General features: G+C 35.9%; 1 protein-coding gene across 10 annotated transcripts in view; it reads right to left on the bottom strand.

Moving 5' to 3' along the window:
* Window positions 1-27,519, bottom strand: part of LOC106050507 (uncharacterized) — a 37,793-nt gene continuing 10,274 nt past the window's right edge. For 6 of the 10 annotated variants that reach the window (XM_056016924.1, XM_056016922.1, XM_056016921.1 and 3 more), the window contains exons 9-27: window positions 26,169-26,377; window positions 25,597-25,717; window positions 25,050-25,191; window positions 23,731-23,920; window positions 23,040-23,184; window positions 22,354-22,624; window positions 18,887-21,996; window positions 17,987-18,143; window positions 17,716-17,858; window positions 16,735-17,019; window positions 15,379-15,633; window positions 14,532-14,608; window positions 13,695-13,872; window positions 13,286-13,391; window positions 11,525-11,624; window positions 11,002-11,148; window positions 7,555-9,650; window positions 7,152-7,230; window positions 1-5,877 (exon numbers count right to left, since the gene is read on the bottom strand). In XM_056016924.1, coding sequence (XP_055872899.1) covers window positions 5,779-5,877; window positions 7,152-7,230; window positions 7,555-9,650; window positions 11,002-11,148; window positions 11,525-11,624; window positions 13,286-13,391; window positions 13,695-13,872; window positions 14,532-14,608; window positions 15,379-15,633; window positions 16,735-17,019; window positions 17,716-17,858; window positions 17,987-18,143; window positions 18,887-21,996; window positions 22,354-22,624; window positions 23,040-23,184; window positions 23,731-23,920; window positions 25,050-25,191; window positions 25,597-25,717; window positions 26,169-26,377 — 7,910 coding nt within the window. In that variant the 3' untranslated portion in view covers window positions 1-5,778. The remainder of the gene's footprint in view (window positions 5,878-7,151; window positions 7,231-7,554; window positions 9,651-11,001; window positions 11,149-11,524; window positions 11,625-13,285; window positions 13,392-13,694; window positions 13,873-14,531; window positions 14,609-15,378; window positions 15,634-16,734; window positions 17,020-17,715; window positions 17,859-17,986; window positions 18,144-18,886; window positions 21,997-22,353; window positions 22,625-23,039; window positions 23,185-23,730; window positions 23,921-25,049; window positions 25,192-25,596; window positions 25,718-26,168; window positions 26,378-27,519) is intronic. The other 4 variants (XM_056016928.1, XM_056016927.1, XM_056016925.1 and 1 more) reach the window with 4 other exon arrangements.

The raw sequence follows: 27,519 nt of genomic DNA, 5'->3' as shown, positions 1-27,519 counted from the left end.
TTTAAACAGCCAAATGGAGTTTTATTTCATCTGAGTGGACACATAGAGCTGTCAAATAAAACTCTAGGGAAAAAAAAGTAATTAGAACATAAAAATCTGAAAGAAAAAAAAAGTAAATATCCAATGAGTTAACCATCAACATTTTGATCTGTTGCTATAGAATTAAGAAGATAATAATAGAATTAAAAAGAACACAAAAATGTTATGTTAACATTGTTTTGGTTAACTGAGGAAGTCGTTATGCTTCCAGACTAGCATCTTTCTGTTTTGGGCATCATTTACATTCAACTGAGACTGCTGGTTTTTAACTGAAACTTTTCCTTTAACATGTGAATTCAATCAGTTTATTTCTAGAGATATGCGGAATATACCTTTGAATCGAGGCTACAAGATCATTGACATTGTATTCATCCGCCACTTGCCAGTGAGATTCTGAACTTTGTTCCCTTGTGTCAGCAAAACACTTTTAAAATAAACCCATACATTGAACATATACCATTTAGTGTTTCATTTGTCCTGGAACCTACATTACACAATAATAGCCCAATTTTAACAAAAATAACAACCCTAACGTCTATGATAATATTGCGCCTCAAACTGTTCGTTAAATGACACAGTTCAATGTTTGTTTTTCCCACTAAATCTGGCACAAGTCCAAGTGAAATCAGAGAAGACTTTTGTAGAGTAAGAAGAACAAAGATGTCAACCACTCAGTTCAGGTGTGCCATTTAGTTTTGGCTGATCTGGTGCCACAACACTTAGTTAATCATAAGAATAATATTATACACTTTCTGAATTAATCAAGTTAGACAAATCATGAGAGGGCGGCACAGCCTTTGGCGAACTGTCCAACAGCAAGACATAAAAACAAACTTCAATGTACACACAAAGTGTCTGCTGTTTTACTTTATGTGTTCTATATGCTGTTCATAACAGCATATCCATGTCATGTTCAGCTGTGGATACATGTTTCTGTGTGAAGGGAAAGAGAGAGATTCCAATAAGGGAAAAAAAAACATGCACAATTAAGATCTAGAAACACACAGACAAATATTTCATCAATTTATATACAAATTTTAAAATTTTAACATTTTTCTTTTAATGAATAAAAGATCTTTAAAAGAAAATCACTACTAGTAAATAAGTAATACTTAAAAAAAAATATGTATACAAAGGTATCCACACACACAATTATGGTACAGAATCCAATGGTACTAGGACTCTACTCATGAAATACACATCTCTACAGGTAGTTTGAATTATGTCCAGCAAACAGGTAAGAAGAAATTTACTATCTCTCTTGTTGAATAAATAAAAACTAAAGACTAATGTGAATACCTAGCCTATGAGGGAAATACAAACAAGGAAACAGAGCAGCCAAATGTTTTTGTTTTAGTCAGACACATTCTGGAAAGGGTTTTAAAAAAAAAATTATTTTCACATTTGTTTTTCTTTTAAATAAAATGGTTACATATGAAATTAAATTCCCAAAGTTTTACGTTACAATTGAAAAAAACACAACAAAAAAAAAACTTCATCTACCAAAAAAACATGTTCAAAGCATCAAAGTTCATCATATCAATCCAAAGCAGCTATTATTACTGATAGAATTGCTTATTTGTTCATACATGTCAATGTGTCAGTAGCTATCAACAAACACCGCAAAGATTGACTAAACAAAACCATCAGGAAAACACAAAATGTTAAAATGCTTTTTTTAAAGTTTTGACGGAAGGGGTAGAACATAGATGTTAGAAAGAGCTGACCCAAAATAGTCAAAACACAGGGTGTTTTTAGGACATACCAAAGTTAAGTTTATGAGAGTGTGTGTGTGTGTGTGTGCATGACTAGATGATGGGCACGGTGCAACTTTAAGTGATGCCAAACAAACACCAAATATCTTTCTGGGGCAAAAACTTCTCCTGGCTCATAGCATGGCAGAAAAAAAAACATTAAAATGTTTTGAAGAGAAAAATCTTTCCATTGTAATAAAAACAAAAAAAAAAAAAGGTAGTAGTAATAAGGATCTATTCAATTTTCTTTAAAAATTACAATAACAATAACAACCCAATTCAAAAGTTGTCAAAGTAAAAGTCAGTGTAGTAAAGTAAAAAAAAAAAGAATTAAATTTGTACAAGATTATGAGGCCCAAGCCAAGTTAACAAAAAAAAAAATCACAAATACAAAACAAGGGGAGGCTATAAGCCACAACCTCTTCCCTCCCTTCCACAACCAGTTCATAATCTTTCATTCTCTGATGCAATAACTATCTCCTATTTCTTCCAAGATGACAGTGTCATTTGCAGTAGTTATCTCAATGCAACATACATGCACTGATGAGTCACATGACCAAGAAAAGAAAAAAAAAGCTGAATAGCGAAACTGTTCATGAAGTTTTTGTGTTCGAAATGCAATGATGATACTTGCATGGAAGAAACTAGGAAAATGTCGCAAGAGCGGGGAAAATGGATGACGTGGCTCGGTGATGCTAACCTAAGTGGGTCAAAAGGTGAGACGAAAACTAAAACTACACCAAGGGCAAATGTCAATCAAAGTAGAGGACTTGAAATAGAAAGAAATGTAGAGAATAATACTGATGTTTACAAATACAAGAAACATTGGAGAACTCAAACAAAAAAAAAAAAATTGCATAAAACACAATATCTCAGATTATAACACCAGCAAAACAAGTTATATCAATCTGGGGATTATTTGGGTTAAATTCAGTCAACATTCTAGGTTTTTAAATTTGACATTATGCTACAGCAGGTGTGAACTGCAAACTTTTAAGATTAGTGATCATACTGAAAAAAAAAAAGTTTTAAAGAGTTCCTCTTGTTTTAAGACCGAACTAGTGCCAGAGGTTGGGGTCTACATCAGGTGTGAATATGTAGATCTATCTTAGGTCAAGTATAAGCCACTATCTTACAAAAAAAAATGCACATGTTTGTATAAATAAAATATTTAGCATAAAAAGAATTGAACTAAGAAACACATGCACACACACAAAGTATGAAAAGCACACAGCCATTAGGTTGACATGAACTACATTCAATGTGGGGGAAAGATGTAGTCTCAATGAGGCCAAGAGGATTTCTTGATCCGTGACAAATCTTTAAGGACATTCTCAAAATCATAAACCATAGAGATATGAATGTGAAAATCACAAGACAATATGTTAGTTTTGAAACATGAAGTCATTATAACGGTATATTCACACTGCAATATTTTCAAATGTATTACATACACCAAAAAAAAAAGATACAATATGATCATATCAAAGAAATAAGCCAAAACATAAAAGCCAAAAAATCCAACTTAAAAATGTGAAATGCAATAACTGGCCTTGATCCCCATCAAAATATTTCAAGTGACATTGTTATGACATAAACAAGCCTACCTAATTCAAGACTGAAGATTCTCTGTTTCAAGTGCATCAGTCAGTAATAGGTCATGATCTGTATAAAGATCACTGATTATTACTTCCTATCCTAAGACTAACAGAGTTCACCTGAGAGCTAAGATTATGAAAAAGAATGTTGTCAGGTGTGCATTGTGATCCACTCCTTAATTCCTATAATGGATACCCACTTCACAAGTCTGGAAACAAGGATCGAAGTTTCAATCATTATCAGGCCCTTAGCATCCAAGAGCTCTCCCTTAGCATCCAGGAGTTCTACCATTCCAGATAGGTTACCCAAGTTACTTATTACAAGCATTTTCCAGTTTTTACTTTTTATCCAATATCTTAGCACTGTATGGTTGTCAAGATCAATTTCTGTTTTCTTCACAAGGATATAAAATGACATAATCCTTTCGAAAATATAATTATTTATTTTTTTTGCTGTGTTAGTTATATCACATTGCTAGTCAGGGGAAACTAATAGCCAATCACAGCAAGCAATCTTGCTCTAATAGAGCAATGATTTTGATTTTAAAATAAATAAGCACAAATATTTTATAAATACATTATTACAAATTGACACACACACAAAAAAAAAAAAATTAAAAAAAAAGTATGCAGCCCCTCCCTTCACAGGTATAAATTGTTTGTAAAATAAAAATTAAATAAATGTGAAATAAATAAGCATTGCACTTGTTTCCTAAGTAAATATTGGAAAACATCAAATTGAGTCAAAATAATAGGTAGCCAAAATATTAAAAACAAAACATAATAATAATCAAGTAAAAAAAAAAAATCTATTTAAACATAGGAGTGATCAACATCAAATATTCATGTAAAATATGTTGTAAAACTGACAGTCCATGGGCCACAATCTTATGCAAAGTGACGACTAGCACAGCACGGGTGTGGTCCAGTCTAATAGAGACAAGAAGTCCTCTGTGGAGAAATGCATGAGATTGAAGCATCAAAATGTTTAAACAGTAGGACAAACAGGTAGCAAAGAACTTGACTGTATATACACGACAAGGAACTGTCACATGAAACTTGTTAAGTATTAGGTACACAACCAAAGAAATTACAAAAGAATAAAGTTTATACATCAAACAAACTCATAAACAGTCTCTGAATGGAATTTAACTGTTTTGGCTATAATAGAAAGAAAAATTAGGAACAATTTTAGTCAATTTCGATACATTAATGTCTTTACTTTAGTGTCTTCTGGACTACTGCCAATTAAAACCATGTGACAGCTTTTTTTTTTTTTTTTTAATTTTCAACTCAATGATTTGTTCCATGAAAACTAATAGAATTCTACATTTAACATGTAGCACATATCAGTCCACAGACATGTGCCCATTATTAGCGTCCTCTTTCGAGTACTATAAACAGCCACAAACAAAATGACTTATTAGGACTTTTTAGTTGGTCCCGTTCAATTATACCATTACAACAAGAAAGGTCAAAGAGTTTTCTACAGTCATCAAGTACAAGGTTTCAAACCAATGACAGGAAAACACTGACTAGCTTTCTGTTGACTAGAATGCCATCCACTGTCCTGTAACAAATAGATGAGCAAATGGCATTGAAGCTTCTAACAAAACAAAAAAACTTTATTGACAATTTATCATAACAGAATTACGAAATATTTTCCAGCATATCATTTAGTATGTCATGTGTACTAGCTATGTCTCTAGTTCTATACACAATCTTCATAGGGACAATAGCAACAACGACAAGAAAAATTTATCTCGCGCCAACTAGATTCTCAGAGATCACAAAATATCATCACGGTCATAACACTATAGATGACATTAATTAGAAGCTATCCTGATATGATCAAATATAATTTTTTGCATCTGGCAAAATGAGAAAATATTCCAAAAATTGAAACCAAAGAAACCTTCCAAATTCTAGAAGGGGCTAGTTATTTGACTCTTTCAATAACCAGATGACAATAAAGAAGTCACACTTTAGACTAAATCCTAAGAGGTGTATATAAATTTGCAACTTAAATGTAAACCTTTATATATCAATCTGTATATGTTTTTGAATTATTTCACTAAACCTGAAATAAATCCTTACACAAGAGATGCTGTACTGATTTTTAAAAATCATACTTTGCCTTAAAAAAAACAAGCTTTTATTTGTGTTATGACCATGATGATCACATTACATGATATACATCCAAGATTTGTCAACACAGTAATCCATACAGCCTATCCATCTAGAAAGTAGAACAGCACAAAGTCTTCTCCTAGTCAGACTTGTTAATCCATCAGAGTTGGAAGTCAGAAATACCAAAGACTGAAAGTAATGAAAACTCATTGTACACATAAAGTCTAGAATCACACAGAGATGATTGGCTTTTCAAGTTATTGGCTGGCAAGTGGTCTAACATCTGCTAGATCTACAAGTCCTTCACATTTGCCGCTGCTACAGTATAAATATTGCGAGTCAAGTTGCTCCAGCACCTGAGGAAATAAAAAAAAAATATCTAAATTAAAATGAAATCTCCAGCAATCATTAAGTTGTGGTAATGGGTCATAAAATGGTAAAGTAAAAACAACAAACAAGTCAAATAGTAAAAAATACTTTAAAAGACAAAGCTTACAGGGAGTGAAAATGCATCAATTAGTTGGAATCAATTATGTAATTAATTTTTAATAGATCTAACTAACAATAATAATTAGTGAAATTGGAAATATTTTCATTAATTTTGTGTTTTGGTTAAGCACCAAACTTTCATGCTTACAGACTGCTCAGTGTGCTCATGGTCTCATCACTTTTGTGGACCAGCTGGAGAAAAACTTGGGGTCTGAAGCTTGGAAAACCAACAAGTTGCAAGTAATTGAACAACCACTTTAGTTGTGCCACTTTTTACATTCAATTATTCACACTACCAACATCTCTTATTATTATTCCTTTTTTTTTCCTTCAATTTGCTTTTGGGGGGAAGCATGGTCAAGAGGCCAAGTACACTTGAACTTGGCTTGGCTACCTATGAAGGTGGCTCGAGGTTTGAAACCAGACTCGAGCAGAGTTGTGTTTACTGAGCGCCTAAAGGCAGCATGGAAAACCTAATCCCAGATACCCCCTCCACCCACAAATGAGATTGGACCATAGCGCTCTAAGCATGCTATAAGCATGAAAGTAGCGCTATATAAAAACTATCTATAATAATTATTTATTATATCTTATTGCCAAACTTGGTGTTCACTGAATGAATCATTATCCCATAGAAACAATTAGCCTATATTTGAAATATAAGCATTTTATTTCTAAATACACTTCAGAAAAGAAGTTTTTAAAACTAAAACAATTCAACTTTAACTAAAAATTGCTGAATCTGACAAGTTTCACTAAAATGGTTGAGTTTCCGGTACACTAAAAGGAATCAATTAGTTTCACTAATATTTAGCATATTAGACTTTATTATTATAAAATGGTATCTACCAAAGTAGATTTGTTTTTCAAATCAAATAATTGCATTAAAAATACATAAACAACAATTAGGAGGGACAGAAGGAAAAAAGTTTGCTTGTAGATTAGTTGGGTCATAACCTTAAAATAGTTAGCTTTATTAGGCTTAGAACTTAGGACTAAAGATGAAGTCAACAGTAAAACAATAGTAAAACAACTTACATAACAAGGTAGACTATTTCATTCTAATACATAAATCCTACTGATTTTAACCCAACTATGATTGTGAAACAAATACTAGTAAGAGGTTAATCCAAACACTTACCTGAAGCTGGTCACCTTCTTTGAAAGCCAATTTATCAGAATCTTCTTCCTCTACACATGTTGTGACTGCAATAACATATCTGAAGATAGATTATTGGACTCTAAGACCATGCATGGTATTTAGATCTACATAGCATATATTGTAACTAAACAGCTTTTGTTTTTGAATCCAATTATTTTTTTGTTCAAGTTAAATTGATCTATGGTGATCAAGTGTTGAAAACACAGCTAACACAATGATTTAAAGTAATATTCTAGATGAACTTTGTTTTACATGTATGGTGTGGTGCTAATCAGACTGAACAGGATCTTTAGAGCATGTTCACTTTAAGGGCAAATCAATTTTCTTTTCTAACACTGTACAGCAACTATGTGAACAAGTGGATATGAACTATTTGATTTACCTGCTGTTTGGAATAGGGAAAGTGTTGTCTGTCTTTCCATCCCACTGGCAGGTCTGGGCAACATCAATCTTAGCTTTTTGAGCCTCACTAGCACTGCTGTCTGAGTCACTCAATGAAGCCTCTGACATCACATCCTCTGGCAGTGCTTCCACTTGCAGTGCTGAGCATGGTGCCTGGGTTTTAGGCATAATGGAGGGTGAAGGACAACTTGAAGCTATCCCAGCCTGGACTGATACTTCTGAAGCATCCTTTCTTTGGTAGAACATTTCCCCAAGAGGTAATGATGAACCATGGGGGACATCATACATTGAAAATGGCCGAATGTGGGGCTTGTGGTCAGCGAAGTCACTCTCCTCCATCAAATCACAGTCTCTTTCCATAAATGCGGACAAAGGTCTGGCTTTGGGGAAATTCTCAGCACTCTTGTTTCTTACTGCCCCTGCAGTTGTAATGATTTTGCAGCTCAGTTCTTTTTCCTCTTGAATTATCTTTTCCTTGTAAGGGTTAGGGGCCTTGGACTTGAAGAAAATAGAGCGAATTCGGCTTGGAGTGCTTTCGTTTGATTTCACCACAGTGGGGTCGATGGAAAGCTGCGTTGGCTTGGCGGGCATGACAGGTGTGGTGGGCATGACAGGTGTGGTGGGCATGACAGGTGTGGTGGGCATGACAGGTGTGGTAGGCTTAGTGGGCGTGAGCGGCGTTGTTGGCTGGGTACTGGCCACAGAGTCTGACCCTTGGGTTAAGGAAGGAGAGTCATGAGAAAGTGTTGCTGTTCCATCGCTGGTACCAGTTACGTCCTCTGGCTTACTCTCTGCAGTTTTGTCCGTCACATTTTTGGCTTTGTCTGTAGGTAGCAGAATTCTGTCAAAGAAAGACAAAAGACTAAACCCAGACCTAGGGGATTTCTTCAATGGCTGGGGAATAGGCTGAGGCTGTGATTTCTCAAGAGGTAAATTTAAACCAACATTATTGCCAGAATCTGTGGGAGGAGAAGCTTCTTCTGTGCCAGCAGTAACATCCACCTCTGTTAGGGTGGTAATGGCCTCTCTGACCAGGTCAAGCTTGTCTTTCAGCTGCACTTCTGCGTCAGTCTCTTGTGCAGTATGTTGCTCTTTTGTTTTCTGCAGGGCCTGGTCAAGCTTTTGAAGCTTTTCATCCAACTGACTTTTGTCTTCACTACACTTCTCAGCAAAGTCATCAATAACCTCCACATAAGTCTTTTCTGGCAGGTGGCTGATGACAGGCTGAGGCTGTCTGATGAGTTCTATGTTAGGGAGAGAGTAAACAGCACTGTTCTCACAGATCTTGATCGGTTCCTCTAGCCTTCTCACATGCTCCTCATACTTCCTGACATCTTCCCAGTCAATGTCCTCAGATTTGATGGAGTTGGTGTAGTTCTCATTCATGATCACCATCTCTGAGAAGCTGGATCCATCACTGACCTTGGACTCGTTGCTAACTGCAGCAGTGGTGACATTGTTGCCCTTGATGCAGATATTCACATTGTAAGAACCATTGTCTATAAGGGCGAGATCTGAGACAACTGGCTTTATGTTTTTAGAGTAGGTAGTTGTTTCTTTAGTTAATGGTTCACAGTCTTCAACAACTATTTCAGTTGGTTTGTTGCGAATGTACAACTCCACTGGGCTACTGTGGTCCCTGACCACCGCAGGTAATGAGGAGTCATCTGGGATGTTAATGTTTACAGGCATAGTCCTATCGACTTCATCTACATCATTCCTATCCTGGTTGGGACTGGCTTTAATGTTAACTACCTCCTCCACTATCTTGGTTTGTTCCTGTTTTGGCTTGGCAACATCTTCCTTCTCAACATTCGGCTTTGTGGACTGGGCAGCGGCTATAGGTGCTGCTGAAGAGGAGCCAATTTTGGCAGCCACACTAGCCAACGCATTGGAGATTGTTGGGCTCTTGAACCAGCGCCACGCAGAGCCAGAGTTGGTGGAAGAAGCAGTGGTTGGTTTCAAGCTGGTTGTAGCTGCAGTTGAAGAGGATGTGGTCACAACTTGTTTCAACTGCTGCTGTTGAGCAACAGCTTGTGAGCTATTAGCACATTCTGAAACTTTATCACCAGGATTCTAGCAAAAATACAAGAAAAAAAAAAATTATTTCAAAACAAAATAATAGTTATCAAACACTGTATTGTAAAAGATCGCATTAAGGGAGAGAACACATAGGAACTATTGTTAGATTTTTGGAAGAGGAAAAATGACAGACATTTAGACTGTGTTCATGCATATTCTTCCACTGTATTTAATAGTTTAATCTCTCCTATATGAGTACAATTGTGTGGCATACCACAATGACTTGGTTTTCTTAACTGGAATCTTGTGTAGAACAAAAAAAATAAAATTATTTTTTTAATTTAATCAAAAATGGATATTTTAACATACAATTTTCTATGTTCTAGAAGGGGGGCATATATGTTTTTCAAAACCTAATGGGGAGGGGGGATTTGATGGGTATTGCACCTAATTTTTAAGGCTGATTGTTATGGACTATATGAAAGATTAAATGATCTGATACAATACTATTTTTTTTTATAAAAAAAACTGGCATTAAGATTAGATGGCAAAAGTGTGAACAACCCTGTCAAGAGCGGGGGTGTGTAAGATGTGAGATTGTGTGTGTGTTTGTTTATTTTATTGGTTGGTGTGTGAATTGTTTTATCACGGGATTTTCAAGGGGGGATAATTAGGTTTTCTAGCGGTCAGTCTAGCAGATGGAGAGCTGACCTGGTCTGAGTAGGGTGCTTGTGTTTTGTTTACCAGTTTTATGCCTAGCGTAAGGAGATGTTATAACTTTTCTATTCATTGTTATGTATGAGAACTGACTATTTGTGAGTAATATTATGTATGGCATTGATAGCCTTTTGTTCAATGAATCTAATCTAAGTGCCATGTAGTATGTCAGTTGGGCACGTTTTAGTATCTCAGTTATTAATGACTATGCATTCAATTATTATATGTGTACTTGCTGTTGACTGTAAATAAATACTAATTTTATACTCCTTCGTTGAGTGATACTTTAATAGTTACAACTGTTAAGGTCTGCATGTGAGAATCATACTCTAGATTATCGAGCCATATGTATGTAGTAAGGAACTCACCCCGAGTTCCCTTACAAACCCTTTCTGGATTTTGATTAGAGAATGTAAGTTGTTTTTTTCAAATAACTGAAAATGATTAGATTTATAATACTCTAGTGTTGCAGTACATGGATTAACTACTTTTGTAAGATATCAAGATGTAGAATCTGTTTTTAAAACATTTCACAAGACTCTGTGTACATCAACACACAGATCTCATTGCAAGATATATAACAGTTTACAAGAAAAAAATGTCTAAAGAAATTTTTTAATGCCTTAATTAAACCTATATCAAATCAAAATTCCATGTAAGCAAAGTTCTTGTCAGCAAATTCACTCACCTCATAAGTGGAGATATTTGATGTGACCATAATGCAACTTTCACTCATGACAAGAGTTGTGATTGGTCCAAAATCCAATTGGAAAGGAAGAACAGCCAATGGTTGCAGTGTTACCAGCAAACTATTGTAAGTCTGTTCCAATACACCCTTAAAAGACAAGTAGGTCAAAATCATTTATGAACATTTTGAAAAGGTGAATGTTACCAAACATATCAATATACTTTGTAAGTAATGTGATGTTTTGTACTGATGTATGTGTTTAAGACGTCTGCTAATAAATGTTTTGAAGAAGGGAAGCCATGCTTGAAATGTGTGTACCATTACTAGTTGGATGTAATGTGTGTGACTGATAATGGCTATCGACTAGATTCATTCTGTTTACACATGCACCACTACTGAAGCCTCCTTCTTGACTTTTATGTGAACACCAAGCATACAAAAACAAAAGAGCCAATGGATAGAAAAGAATCAAATATATCTATGTGCCCAGGTTCTAAGAAAACTTGAATATAATAAAAATTACCTTTAAACTTGCTCTTAGACAAGCATCCTCATGGTAGACTTTAAGTACCAAGTTCTCTTTACATCTGACATAACCTAACCAGAAGTCCAGCAACCTCAGGCTGAAAAGAAAGTATCACACAGGGTTTTTTTTTTAAATTAAGTATATAATAAACTTTTAAAAACTACTTATGAATATAACAATAACAAATTACATATACTTAATAGGTTTATGGTTTTAGCTAAATGATCTATTTCTCTCAATTGTCAAATGTATATTTTAATTTCTATATTGATAACTAGACTTTGACTACATTGAAGACATAAGACTATAGATCCTTATTATAAATATGTTGTTAGATCCTTATTATAAATATGTTGTTATTATACTGACTCTTTTTTTTCAATAAAAAAAAAAATAACATCCTTCCAAAAAGGAGAACATACACAACCCACAACTTTTGTTGACTGACTACACACAGACATATTTATATTTTTATGATCCCTTGTCAACTAGTAGTTCTGATACAGCCTGAAAGAATGAGGGACGAAGGATTTTTTTTTCCATTCAAATATGGTAAAAGTGTGTGTGAGGTTTTCAACGCTCTTCTTATAAGGCTGGCCAAGGGGTACAAGTTTGGATGCCATGTTGCCTTGCCAACAAGTTATTGCATATGTTAGTAGATTTTGAATTGTAGCACTGAACAGATTTCACCAGGATGTTTTTTCAGAGTTTGAAGCTGTTAATTTTATATAACAAAAATAGCCAGAGGGTGATTTTCTTTTCCAGATTATCAATATGGTCTTCTCACAAAAGCTTGTCAACAATAACACCCAGTAACATCTGTACGAGTTCACTTGTGTCTGCATATTGTTTATCTGAAGTTCATGTATCAATTGTTTTTCCTTTCTAAAATCTATTGTTCTTTAGACTTTGTGACATTCAGTTCTAAAAAGTTGTCAATGCACCAATTTTTAAGTCTTTTATCTAACTGAAAACTAAAATATATTGTGCAAAAATACAAGAGATCTCTATGAAGTGATAATTGGATATTGTAATTTAAGTTTAAGTTAATGTAAACCTTGTGGACAATTTTCTACACATTCCACAATAGTTTAAGAAGCACTCATTACACGTAGTCAAAAATATTTCTATAATTTTTGGTAGCTATGTTCTTTTGAGTTCAATGGTATGATTCACAACAGAATGAGATAACATATGTACCAGAAGCAAATATTGGAACCAGTGAAATCAGCCCATGTGGAGTGTCACCAGAGAATGCTGACCATGCCCTCCAAAACTGCTCTCTTTTTCAAGAGGCTTGTACAAGACACTGGCCCCAAAACCCCCAAAAGAAAGAAAACTATATGGAGAGCTCCCTGATTTGGAAACCACTGCACAGTTCATCTCATGTTTTGAACTCTCCAACATAAAAATGAGAACGAGGAAGAAGAAGAAAGAAAAAAATGGTCTGATTCAAGGACATGTAAGTCTCATAAATATTCACTTCTTTTCTGTACACACAAAAATATATAAAATTATCAATAAAATACAAGCCTTAAAGAAATACAAAATTAGATTTCAAAGTAAAATAACATGTTTTTAAAAAAATAGAGAAAAAATTCATCAACGTAATTGTCACTTAATGTAGGCGACAAGATCATGGTTTGAAAAATAAATTTGTTTTATAGTCACAAGTTTATCCGGAGAACATAGAGTAATTTGAGCAGCAAGGACGTACTTGACAACTGTGAGGAGAGAATGCCAACTCAAATGACTTACTTGAGCAACCCAGCCACAAAAGCATAAAACTTGTGTCTGTTGGATGCCAGACTCTGTTTCTGCTTCAATGCTTTGGCCAAATCATGCAGTGGTCTGGTGTAGGGACCTGAGTAAGACAATGCACATTTCATAACAGCAGAAAACAAATCTTATCCAATCTGAACATTTTGTACACCTTCGTCTCACTAAGACTACCGGTATATAATTATAAGAATCTGATTTTAATGGACAAAAATTGCATCTAAAAAAAATTATTATATCTATACCAAATTCTATTATTTACAGGTGGATATTCCTAAGACATCCCATTGGACAAAAGCAAAATAGTTGATGCATTTTCCAAAACTAAAACAAAGCATCATAAAAACCTTCACACAGTTTATAACATCAACTGCCAAAGTAACAATACCTAATTCTGCAGTCATCTCAGCCACTCTCCATGGGGTCAGCTTGACTTTACCAAACAGATGGACCCCAGTCTCAAAGTCCCTCATGCCATGGGCTACCACCCTCTCCACCGCAGGGCAAAGTTCGCAATAGACCAGGGCAGCAACTTCAGGAGAGTCTATTGAACTGCCCAGCCTCAACTGAAAGACAAAAAATTTATACAAATTTACATTTAATGATTAGAATATTTGACTATGTGACACTGAATTACTTCAAGGAGACGATGTTGTGTTATTTCCTATAGAATTATGTCTACAAAATGTGACTGCCTTAAGAGCTGACTGGTTACAGGATGTTCATGATAGCATCCTACAAAACATAGCTAAAATAAGCAAAATGATTTTACACAATAGGATATCCTATTAGGCAGCCAACAATATTTGCGACATGACAGAATTGATATTTCTAGAATAATGGCTAAGAGTCAATTTTGGAGTTTCATTCATTAAAGCATTCTATATGCTGAAACAGAAGAATTGTTTCCTAGCACATTATGCAGCAAGTTATTTATTCCTGGTCTTTAAAAAAAATTGGAGTCTTTTAAACTTGCGTTATCTCTGATTATCAAACTCTGTTATAGAACAGGATTCATGGGCTCTATTCCCCCTTTCAAATCTTTTTGGCTGCACATAATTTATGTATTTTGTCCTTACAAGTCAAGAACAAGTAGTTTTCCAGACCTACTAAATCACAATTTAGAATGTCTGGGGACAGACATACAGGTCATGACAACTGCCTTTACAATTCATACAAAGAACATTTGTGAAGTACTGTAAGTAATTTAAACTCAAGTATTTACCTTCTCAAAAGGATCCTTAGCTTGAGAAAAATGTTGCAGCAGTGACTCGCCAGCCTGAGCTATACCCTTCAGCAGCACTGGAACAAAAAAAAAACACAACTCAAAAAACTAGATCAAAGCAAATCATTACTTCATGCTTAATATAAAACTATTCATTAACTTCTACATGCCAACTTAAATGTTCATTCATATACTATCTAAGGGACAGAGTTTATCAACATGAAGCCTTGGATCTGTCTTTAAGAAGATGCTGGGATCTTTAACTATGGACTGAGGTTAAGAACATTTTATTTCTAATTTCAGCAGGAAAAGATTTAGTCACTTTGAATGACATGAAACAACCTTGACAACCTTGTCAATGGGTGAGCACAAAAATGGATACACTCACATCTTTATGCCATATAAACTATAAGACTATCATTACCATTTCCTCAGCTGTTAATGGCATGCTTAATCTTACACTATTAGATAAGCTGAATACATTTTTTTTTAGGAAGCATACATTAATAATAAATACAAGAAAAAAACTTTACTTTTATTATTGAAATTAAAGGGTTATACTTGAGAATTATTAAAAATGCAAAATAATTAGTCAGCATTTCAGTTAGTATTTTGTTTAGAACACCTCCCTTGACTAAAAACCTCCCTAGACTAAAAACCTCCCTAGAGTAAAAACCTAGATCAAGTAAAATTACAAATAGATAATTAGCTAAACTAATCAAACCTCTCCTCCTCCCTTCCCTACACTAACAAAAAATCTCACTACCAAAAGCCACAACAATACTAAGGTCATCAGACTGGTATTTGGGTATTCATATGAGTAGCAGGTTATTAGGTGTCTACTCACAGCACATACTTAGATTGTTATTCTCCATCAGGGAGGCAGTGGGCTCCTGGACAGTCGTCTCAACTAGGGCAGCAACCACAGCTGGGGCTGGAATGGATCTGCTATCGACAGGCAGACTGACAGAGGTTTCTGCTACAAAAGTGGAAGCGGCGGGTGGGGCCGGCTCAGTTGCTGGTTTCACTGTAGTAGTGGTGGTGGTCCCTAAATCTGAGGTGGCTGGCTTCTTAGAGACTGAACCACTTCTGTTTTTTTTACCTATTTTATTTCATTAGCAAAAACATGCATGTTACAGAGATGCCAATAGCTCCTGCAACATTAGTGTTGTTAGAAGCATCTAAATACTTTGAAGTTATATTCATTACAATCATACAGCTGAACACATTAAACTGACTAAAATATTTAACAAATTATATTGCAAACATTTTGTAAGTATACCTAGTCATTATAAGCTCTCAAAGTCAATACAATTTTTGTTTTTATTGTACTTAAATTTTAAATTATTTGCTAGTTAAAAGTTGGTATTGAGTTTAACTCTTTAAAAAGGTAAAATATCAGATTAGACATAAACCTACATAAACATAATAGTTAGCAATGAATCTATTAAAACCTGTGTTCACTTACGAATGGTCCTATAAAAACTACCTCTCTACATATATCATAGCACACACAAAGTGGTAATCATTTTAATGCGTTAAAAAAAAGCTGATTATTAAATTAAATGTAAAAAAAAAAACAGACTGTAGAAAAACAACCAGTAAGAGAAAGCAACAGAATGTTATAGTGAGCTTAGTAATCTGTTTAGTATAGACCACAACTACAGCATATAAAATGTCTACTGCTATAAAAGTTGTCCATGTTTATACCAGAATGCTGTAACCTCTATCACAGTGTATTGATTAGTAAAGAAACAGAATCTTTTATGATTTCAATGATTGGTGTCAATATTTTTCAACTACTGACAATTTAAGACTGAAAGATGTAAATGTTATTCAGTAACAATATTTTCAAAGGAACAGCAACTTTTTAAATAGACATCTTTTACACCAACTTTTTTTTTCTCAGTAAAATTGTGTTGATTCAATTGGCATTCCACTGTGCATAACATCACTCATAATTTGGAAATTGTTTTTATTAGAATTCATTTTAAGGCACAATATATTTTTCTATTCCATATTTTTCACTGAGAATTTTATTTTTTGTATCTATGTTATAACTGAGTAGGTAGAACTTGAAACACTAAGTATAAGCAGGTATTCTAAACATTTTAAGGACAACCACAGTTAAAGGTGATTCTATTTCAATTAAGTTTGACGTCATTCATCATGAAGATTAAAAGAATCATAAAAATAAACTCACCTTCGACCAAATGTAAGGTCAATAGGTCACCACCCATCTCTATGGCCTCTACTTCTAGCACAGGCTTGCTCTCCTCGCTTGGCCGCTTTGGAGACTGATGCGGGGAGTGGAAGGATACCTCGGAGGCAAAGCTAACCCTCTTAAGCTTAGCGGAATCTTCCGAGGTGGCAGAGGATGAGTTGGACGACGTGACAGTAGAGTGGTAGGTGGAAGAGGATGATGTAGAAGATGACGAAGGAGAGTGTCGGGATCTATGCTTGGGTTTCCTTCTCCTCACTACTTCTACTTAACACAAAAAAAAAAAAAAAGATGTTAATATGTATACAGTGTTCCAGGGCCGGTCCTAATCATTGCGGGGCCCTATGCGAAATGGATTGCGCACGGCCTAGTCTGGGTAGGGATAACCATAATGTCAACATTAAGATTTTGCAATAGAAGATACATTCGTCTTAAATTTCATTAAGTGAAAGCTGACAATGCTGGGTTTTTTTTAATCGCACAAAGGATTGGAAACACAAAATGACAATTTGGTCTATTTTTCAGATTTTTAATTTCAGAATATCTCCAGAACATTTTGGTATATTTTGCAATTATATGAGATTTCCACTAGCCCCTAGAAAATCAGGAATTTGCGAAAAAACCTGTTACTATATATAAATTATAATGTTTTAATTCGATAATTTACACCTAGAATTAGCGCAGGGCCTATTAAAGTGTGGGGCCCACTGCGACGGCATAGGTTGCAGTGGCCTAAGTATAGAAGTAGATATGATATACACACCACTCACTAAAACCATGTAATCATTTTGCTTTCATCACAGCCCTATATGTAGCCCAACGCATCCATAAAAGCTACACATATATTTCAACAGAAAACTATCCTGGCTGTGGCACTTTTACTTCTTAATTTGTTTCTTTCACCTGTCCTTCTAGTGTCTATACTGTGAGATCACAAGAGTCACCTATGACCACAAGACTTACCTGCATTCATAGTGACCAAATCATACTGTGGAAACCCTTCTTCTGACACCAAGATGGGCATGTTGCCATCGCAGGCTATGGAGTGGCGGTTTCCAGCGTTTACACGAGGTGGCTTAACTGGAGCATGCACATCAATGGATGTTCTGTTGGAATACAATAGTTTTACAACAGGTTAAGTACAGGGAGTATATTTACTTTCAGATTAATGTGTTTAGTCTAATATCTGAAACATAATTTTGTCTTTAAAGAAAAATTGTGTTGTAAGACTTACCCAGATGCAGTTTTTCTCAAACAAGACTTTAAGGGTTTCCTCTCCTGTAGCCACTTGTGGTACCTCCTCATCAACTCCTCGTCAATGCTGGGGTCTGACAAACAGTGGTTCTCATCATGGTGGTGGTGATGGTGATGGCTGTCATGGCAGCAGGGGGCTACAAAAACATGTTACACCCTCGTTAATAAACTTTTGAATATTAGGGCTAGAAGTGATTCTGTGATAAAATATACATAGTTTAAATCTGATTGGACATCTAGGTTTTAATTTGGAAGTCCTGGTGGAAATCTAGGTTTTAATTTGGAAGTCCTAATTACTTTTTCACATGAACTTGAGCATTTAGATCCTAAGAATGGAAAATTTGTATTTGTCAACCATCCAGCTCTATGTTGTGTATAAATTTAGTAATACCAAATAAGTAAAAAAAACAATATGCTGCATTCATGAAAAAAAAAATTCTGTTAGTTTAGCATTTCTAAATTGCGAGAGCAAGGGAAACTTGTGAATGAAGAAGACTTAAGATTATAGAAGTTAAGTGTTGTATTTCATAAAGAAATTCATCTTTCCTATGTCTTTTTTTTTTAAGTCGTGTGATATTGTGTTTAACTATTGCATTCACATTTAACCTGTAAATGGATTAATTTTATAAAATTAACAAAGACTGATATAATTAGTAATTTTTATTTAATTAAAGAACCAATGACTGGGCCATCATGACTCAGAGTCCATTCATTTAGCTAGAAATAAAGGAGTAAGCCTGAATCCTGGTGGAGAATGGGATTTTAATTTTTGGTTCCACCTATTTAGAATGGATCAATCTGACAAAACTTTTATATTCATTTTAAATAATTTTAAGTAATACTAAAGTAACTAAAGAACTAATCCTAAATGGTGACTTACCATGATGATCATATGGCCCATTCCAGATCTCTTTACAGAAACTGCTGCTATGCTGAGGGGTAAAGTCATCATAGGAAGACAGATTGGAGGATGCTGAGCTGTGGCCACTTTCTTCTTGAAGGGAATACAGAGCGTCAAAGTTATACGTGTTCAAGGAGGAACCCGTGCTCCAACGACGTCTGGCATTCATTCGATGCTGTTGGCTAGATTTGGCAGGGCCACTGAGTTCCGCCTCGCTTTTCGGGTCGTGCCTGGGAATTGTGGGATAGGCCTCATTCACTACTCGGCCTGAGGAGAGCTTGTGAGCAGCAGGGACAGCCACAACTGTGTGAGCAGTGTTGCCAGCGGCTGCTGTTTTTGCGTCTCCCTGGCTGTGCCTGTGAACTCCATCAGAGATTTTCTTGGCCAAGAGGGCATTACCACTGGCTGAAGTTTTCATGTCTGTAAGAGAGTTGTACATCTTCAAGTGGTCCATCACATTGGGAGGGTCCTCCACTAATAGTTCAATCATCTTACAACACTCCCCATCAACAGACACATCTTTATTTTCTAAATCTTCACAATCATTGCATGCAAGTGCATCCTTCATGCTCTCCCTCTCAAGGCTGCTCTCCAAATGAGGAGGCTGGAACAGTATCCTTTCCAGGTCTTTCGATATCTCCATGCAGCCTCTGCCATCTATGATAGAATTGTGGTCCCCAGCGTCATTTTCATTTAGGGCATCTGCATGACTGCAATGGCAACAAGGAGATGTAGGGCAATCCTCCCCAAGAATCTCCTGAAGCACTGGGGGCATGTCCTCTGTGCACTCACACCCCATGCATTCAGAAGGAGGCTCAAGATCACAGAAGTGACCATGGGCCCCACAACCATCTGCCAGGTGCTGGTCATCATTACACTGGCAGTTACAGGAGACAATGTCATCTTCTGTCTGCCTGTCAACAAACCTTTCATCCCTCTTATTCTCACAGCAAGGGATCTGGCCATCTGACTCAACTATGTGTAGATCATCATGGTTGTAGGCATCTGCCATGGCTTCTTGAGACTGTTTCGGTTTCAGCCTTGGTGAACTATATTTAGCATTGTTTCCATCTCTGGCTCTGGATGCAAACTTACTGCCACTCTTCTTGTCACTAATGGCCTCCTTGCCTTTAGCTATCATTGGCAGTTTACTAGTAGCCTTTACATCTGGCTTGCTAACAACATAGCCTGAGTTGGATGAAGCTATTGAGGAGGACGAACCAGTAGAACCTTGGCTTCTAGTGATAGGAACTGGAATTTTACCCCTTTTAAGCCCTGTTTTTTGCTTGGCTAGATCAGCATTGTTTTCTTTACCAGTCAGGGCTTTAAATGATTTTAGTCGAACCGAGTTGCTGTCACTTTCAGTGCTGCTCTGTTTCTGAAGCTTAGCAGAAAGCGCAGATAACCTTTGTCCACTGGGAGCAGTTCGACTAACCACTCTGCCCTGTGGCTCTCCATCGCCACTGTTTTCCTCTTCATGGCTCTTGGACTCAATGGTTGACGTGGAAGAACTCCTCTGGTCACTCTTACATGAGGATGCTGACGAGGAAGAGAAGCAGCTGACCACATACTGGCCGCTGGTCACCTTTTTAGACGAGGAGGAGGAGGAGGATGTACAAGAAGAGGTGGATGAAAGAGACTTGGAAGATGCCGTGTTGCCTGGGCCTTGTGTGTATGTGGGAGTAAATCCACCACTACCACCGCTGTGTCCTGATCCATCTTCATCACACTGGCTAGAACACTTTGCTACCTTAGCGTCATCAGACCCCTCACCATTAAAAGGGGAAAGATCAGTTCCCCTGACAACTTTTTCCACTTTACTTGTTTTACTTGATTGTCCTACAGGCGAGGCAATGTTTTCTTTCAAGTCCTGCCTGTTGAGAGATTCATTGCTGTTTGTTTTCTGACCAGAGCTTCTGAGAAGACGAGAACAACTAGGAGAGTGAGAAACAGCTCTGGTTTTAGTGTTAGAAGCTGGTGTTCTCTGAGTAGCTCTGGAAGTTGTCTTTGTATTAGACATACTGGAAGCCTTTTTCATTGCCATTAGTTTGGTCTGTTGGTCTCTCAGAGTCTCATAGCTACTTGACCTGGGTTTATTTAAGGCATGCACGGGTGAGTTTTTCAACCGGACATTGGTCATGTGCTGTGCACGGTCAGGGAGACAATGATCGACATACAGGTCTGGTGAGCTGTGGTTTGGGTATTGAGCTTGGGCACAGCGCAGGGGAGATGAGCCATGCTGCTTCTTGGTTGGGGAGCACCCAGTGAAAGATTTGGATTTGTTTGAGAAACCGTCTGCAGTTTTGGCTGGTGAACTATGGCTCCTCTGGGAACAAGTGCAAGAACAGCAGGACACCGTCTGTCTTCTGGATGGGGAGCAGGACTGCGACCTGCATGGAGAACAAGAATGGGAACGAGTGGACTCCATATCCACAATAGGGCTAAGTATAATGGGTATCTTAACCGGGTCAAACAACGACGAGTCTGGGGAAGTTGGGTTGTGATCACCCCCCTCATTCAATGAAGAAAGAAAAGACTTCCTCTTCTCTCGCAAGAAGCTGAGATCCGGAAGAGACCGATGTGTGTAGTAAGAGTTGAGACCCATTCTGGATGGGGACAGGCTTGCGTTGCGGTAAATTTCAGAGGCTCTCACCCTGGCCATGTGACAATCATTAGCAGAAGCTGCTCTGTGCATCTGGTGTGATGGAGACATTTTCTGTGGAGACCTGGAGGTTTCCCTTACCTCATAAGCTCCACAGTGGTGAGCCTCACCATAGTAATCCATGGGTACTTCTTCTAGTCTGTTCACAGAACCATATGGTCTCGAGTCCAAGCTCTGACCAACTTGTCTGCGGTATGGGCTATCTGAGTTGTGACCGGCTCTATCGTCTTGCTCAGGGACAGCACTTCTGTAGTCCCTGTTATAGATTTGCCCTTGATCTTCATCCTTACTATATCGAGCACACACCTCTTCCAGCAGAGAGAAAAGATCTCTCTCTGGTGTGTAAGGTGATGTCTGCTGTGCTTGGTGATTCAGCTGTGTTTCTGGTAGCCCTTCCAATGATGTCTGCAAACCAAAATCTTGTGTTCTGGAAAAAAGGATAGTATTAGTTTTTAAAGTTTTTATATTTTCAATATGGTATATCTATATTGCAAAAGTAATGTGGTTTTATCTGTATGTCTGTTTTTTTAAAGTTACAAGTTAGTACTTTTACAGTATTGTGACAATGAATTACTGAATACAAAATCCAGCTTTAAACTGCTAACAAAAACACTTTTCTTATGCATCACTAGTCATGTCAAATTTTTTAAAATGCAAAGCTTCAATATTTACTGTGGACCATAAGAAATGGATCGTGGCAAAGAAATGTGATATTTCCAAAATTTTTTGGTTCATAAAAAAAAATCAATCAAGTCAGAGAAAAGAAAAGAGACAAACTGTTTACTTTGGTGGGAACTGGGATGAGAAGTTCCTAGTGCCAAGCCATAGGGTCACAGTGCTTGGGGACATCAATGTCTCCTTGGAGGTCATCAACCGAAGAGAACGTAGTGTCTGGGTGCAGCCAGTCTTGGCGTGAGGTGGGGTGTTTGTGGCAGTGTCAGCCATCTTTAGATCCAAGTGGAGCTTCTCCCGGTTTTCAAAGTCAGCTCTAAGCTGGGCCCGTTTCTGTAATATGTCGCTTCGCTGGACACACATGTTGTAAAATGGGTAATGACCTGAAACATTTGTTGACCTTGTAACTTATCAATGCAAAGAAGCAAATAATAAGAAAATCTTTATTTAAAATTCTTTCAGAAATATCACTATCTGTTATGAATGAAGATTAAAATAAGGTTATGCACATAAAATGAAAAAGATGAAGAAGATAATAAGGTCCTGTGTACTTTTCACTGAAACCCCTGTGTTAAGGTCACTGCCAAATCTGACTTTACTGAGAATCACAAACTCATGTGACTTTCTTGCTTTCTAGTTAACCTTTTTTTTTATATATCATTCATTCTTACTCATGCCCAGTAGATCTACTCTTTTTTAATATCTTGATAATAAAACAAATTTGATTTAAGACCAACTGTTTAAGCCATGTATATAGATCTAGTTCAAAACACTTTCCACACAAAAATTAGGCCTTACCAGAGGAGCAGGCCGAGTCACATGAGGTGGCAGCACTGTGGCAGCAGCTTCTTTGTTGCTGGTGTGACTGTTGCTGCTGTTGCTGCTGGGCCTCCCCTTTCCCAGCCAGATCATCAGCATTTAGGAACCCTTCTCTCAGAAGTATCTGACAACAGAAAAACAACAAACTTATTGATGTGATAATAGTGAATTTTGATTTGATTCAAGAGAATCCAATAAGAGAATAAGGGCAACTTGACTCATATTTGAGTCAAACATTATAACTATGTTCAAGACTCATATTTGAATCAAGCATTATAACTATGTTCATAATATTATTATATCAGAAGACAACCTAAATTCTTCTGAGACAGCATTTAAATGGGGATCGTTGATGTTTTCTACAATTTACTATCATTCTAATCAATCAGGATTACAAGACTATTGCAAGATCCTGGTCAAGCCTGAAATCTAAACAGATCATCAGGCAAATAGAAATATATGTTTTTAACATAACTAATACTTGTTATACATTAAAAATGCTTGAAGTTTATCTCTTAACATAGAATCTGCACAAATCAAAATCAAGAAAACTAAAAGATAAAAATTGTGACAAACGCATTGTTTCCCATGCTATGAAATCCACATAGGGACATTAACAAAGATACAAACAAAAAAAAATTAGCTTATTATCAAAAAAACTGTGTCCCACCTGATCTATTTTGGCCAATGTATCAGGTGAAGGGGGGTTGGACTGGCTCCGCAGTCTCTGGTACAAGTCAAGCACATAGGAAGAATGCCTCTTGTGGTGGAAACTGCGTTCCGCATTGTCCGCGTCTCGACGAGATTTCTCCTTAGCAATGCTGACCTCCTCCTCATCAGTAGTTTCTTCAGAGAATCCACTGATGGAATAAAACACAAATGTTACTTTACTGAATGGGAGAGGAGAATGGACTGTGAGATTAAATCTCATAATTACTTGGAGAATAATAGTAATCTTTATTATCCGTAATGAAATTTATCTCACAAATTGTGCATTACAAAAAAAAAAAATGTTAGGTATTTAGTTAGCATAGAGACACACCATAGTTGACAGACTTTGAATGGGACATTTAGTGACATCACAGATAATGGGGTTTAACTTGTTTATGTAAATATTATTCATCTGTGTTAGGTCCTCAAGGTGACAACATCGTATTACGGGCAGAGATTCGACTGTAGCCCTTATTCAAGATATTCAACTGTCTGGACTTAGTTCTTCACTTGTTATCATAAAAAGTTTTGTTCTTAATAGTTCTAAATTCATCAAATACAAGAAACTCAAACATCTATGAATAATCTGTCGAAGTCAGACAGCCAATTTACAACTACAAGCTTATTACAAAACATTATAATTATAGAAAACAAAATAAACATATACAGCAGGTTCACTTAAAAGTTACAGGTAAAATGTTAATGTTAAAATAAATAATTCATTTATTACCTAAAAACAGCAGTACCAATTCATTTATTTGTCATTTAAAGAAAGTGACTGAAATAGGCTATAACTGATATTTAGCTATGTTAAATTGTACATTTTACATAGCTTTACTTCATAAGCTTTGCAGATTTTTCACTGACCATGAATTCATCATTCATATAAATAGAACTAATAATTACTAAGCCAAAAGATTTTTGTATAAAACATGCAATAATCAAATATTATATAATAATTTCTCTTGAGGTTTTTTTTTTTATTTAAAAATATTTAAAGGTTAAACAAACCAAACCCATATCTGAATCTTAATAAGTTTCAATTTAAGACAAATGAGTTATATTTTAAAAGAAAAAGAAAAGAATCAGCTGCCTGTTATTTTAAAGTTTCATTATTTTATGATATAGAACTGATTTTTTTTTAAAAGCTTTTGAAGAAAAAAAACAATGTTTTAGGAGGATGTAAAAGTCATATGTTAAAAGTTTGAATACTTAACTTCTAGGTTGAACATTCGAAAGTTAATAATTGATCTCTCTGAAAATATTTGACAAACTCACCTATTGGTAGTCAGCTCTGGAAGAGATTTTGATTTTTCAACATTGAGATCTTTAGTCTTGCCTAGGTTGCGCAAATTTCTAATCTGTTTCCAGGTGGTGAGGCGACCACTTCGTTTGATGAATGAGCCATTTGATTGTTTGGCTGTATAGAACAAGAGAAAATTTACTCACAAGAGCTTCAAGCTGTCAAGATTTCATGACAGTAAGATGGGAAATCTATAAATGCTAACTACCAATAAAATCTGTACTTTATCATTTAAAGATCCATGGCTACAATAATTTGTTTATTAATTTGTTCAGCTAGGCTTTAGAATAACTATCTTGTAGAAAAGCGATTAGATAAAATGTTGCCATTCTTATATATAGTGAACAAACTGGGCATATTATTTCTGAGCCTTGTCCAGGCAACATGTAGAACATGATCTTTATAATTTTTTTTTTCCTCAAGCACTTTCTTTGGTAACTTTTTTTTTCTAATAAATAAAAAGTGAATGGAGTCAACCTGAAGAGCTCAAGTGACCAAACATAGAATTCTGGTTCTACTTACGAGCACAGTGTTTCTCCAACTCTCCACTAGACAGCAGTGCAGCACAAAGTGGAGACAACTTGTGAGAACCAGCACTCTGACTGAGTGAGCCAGGAGACCCAGATGACTGGGACAGGTACTCCTAATGTTAGAAATGAAAGCAGTGAATGAGCATTGTTTTAAATAATAATAATATTTAGCAAAATATGTTACTTACTAAGCCAAAAATAATGAAAGATATTAATACTCTTGGTATCATAGTAATGCATAGTAAAAAATCATTTAAGAACAAAAAATAAAAATAAGAAGTTTAAAGCTGTAGCCATGAAACATTATGGACTGACATGACAAGTAACATATAAGAGCAACAGCAAATGTTCCATAATCAGTAGGAAAAAACATGAAAATATTGTGTTCATTACATCAGTCATAATTATACCAGCTTTTACTGAATGCAACAAAAGAATAGGAGAAAACTTTATGTAACAAACAGTTCAGATTGAAAATATTAAAGTTACAATGCAAAGAGAAAATAAATGTTTCATGATGGTGCCACAGCTTATGGAAGTTTTTCAACCTCCAAAATCAGTTACCTGAAGAGCTTCCAGACAAATTCTCCCAGGGTAGCGACTCCCTTTCATGTTCCAAGTGCACAGCCTTCCCTTACCCTCCCCGCCAGCTGGCACCAGGGCAGTGCTGTTCCCCGTCCCAACACTTCCATTGCGAGATTTCAGGTTGGCAAATTGGAAACTGCTGGACTGTTCATCTTCCGCTTCTCCCCCAGAACTCATGGATCTACTGCCTGGAGAGACAGCACAACATACATACAAGTCAACATTATTTTGCAGTAGAGACTATAAAGCAGAACTAGACTATCCCAAGAAAGCATTGCATTTAGTTAAACTTTATGATTTGGGACAAGACCAAAAAATGCAGAAATCTGACAATTTTTTTTCATGTAATGTTCTTTAAAAACTATTAATAAATAGTCTTTAAAAAAATGAAAAATACACTTTCATTGTTTCAAATTTCATAAATACTAAAAAATATTGCTTCTTTTAATCTCTATTCTATTGGTCATCTCATCCTACTATTTATATTATTTTTTATCTAAATATTATAATAATATTCATATCCATCCCTTCCGGCTTCCACCTTTTTAATCCAACTTCCATTCAATATCCAAATTCGCACCATTTTCATTCACACCATGCTGTGCTACGACCGTAACACAGAAATAAGAGCGTGATCTTTCCTTAACTTCTTCTTCTCGTCCAAACTCTTGAGGGAAGAGGAGAATTATAAATATAGATGTATGAACAGAGTTTTTTAAAAGCTAACTGTTTTAGAGCCAGCGAAACTATTTCCCACTAAGTTTGCTGAATTTTTGTTTAATTTATTCAGTATTCTTAATCTTTCTGTTTAATTTTATATCACTCATTCCTAATTGGAGGCGCAATGGCTGAGTGGTAAAGCATGTGGCTTCTGAACCGAGGTCCCAGGTTTTAAGATGAAGACTAAAATTTTTAATTTAGGGATCTTTAGGACACCTCTAAGTCCACCCAGCTCTAATGGGTACCAGACATTAGTTGAGGAAAAGTAAAGGTGGTTGATCATTGTGCAGGCCACATGACATTTGTTAACCATAGGCCTGAAAAACAAATGACCTTTTTCATCTGCCTTATCTGAAAGGGGAACTTTACTTTTTTTTTAAATATTCCGATTTATTGAAATATGTGTGTAATTGCTGCCAAGAACTTTAGGTAGAAACACTACTTAAAATCGAATTTAATCCAAACTATTTATACAAGTCAAGTTGTGTAAGCTAGTTCAATGTGTTGTAGTGTAACACATTGTGTAATATTGGTATTCTAGAATAGTTATTTCATTACTTGTGCATTATAAATGCAATGCTGGATTTTGTTATTCAATAGCAAGATCAAC

Source organism: Biomphalaria glabrata, chromosome 18, assembly GCF_947242115.1.
Source record: "Biomphalaria glabrata chromosome 18, xgBioGlab47.1, whole genome shotgun sequence".
NCBI lineage: Eukaryota > Metazoa > Mollusca > Gastropoda > Planorbidae > Biomphalaria > Biomphalaria glabrata.
Note: the sequence above shows the minus strand (reverse complement) of the source record. Positions and strands in the feature narration are given on the sequence as shown.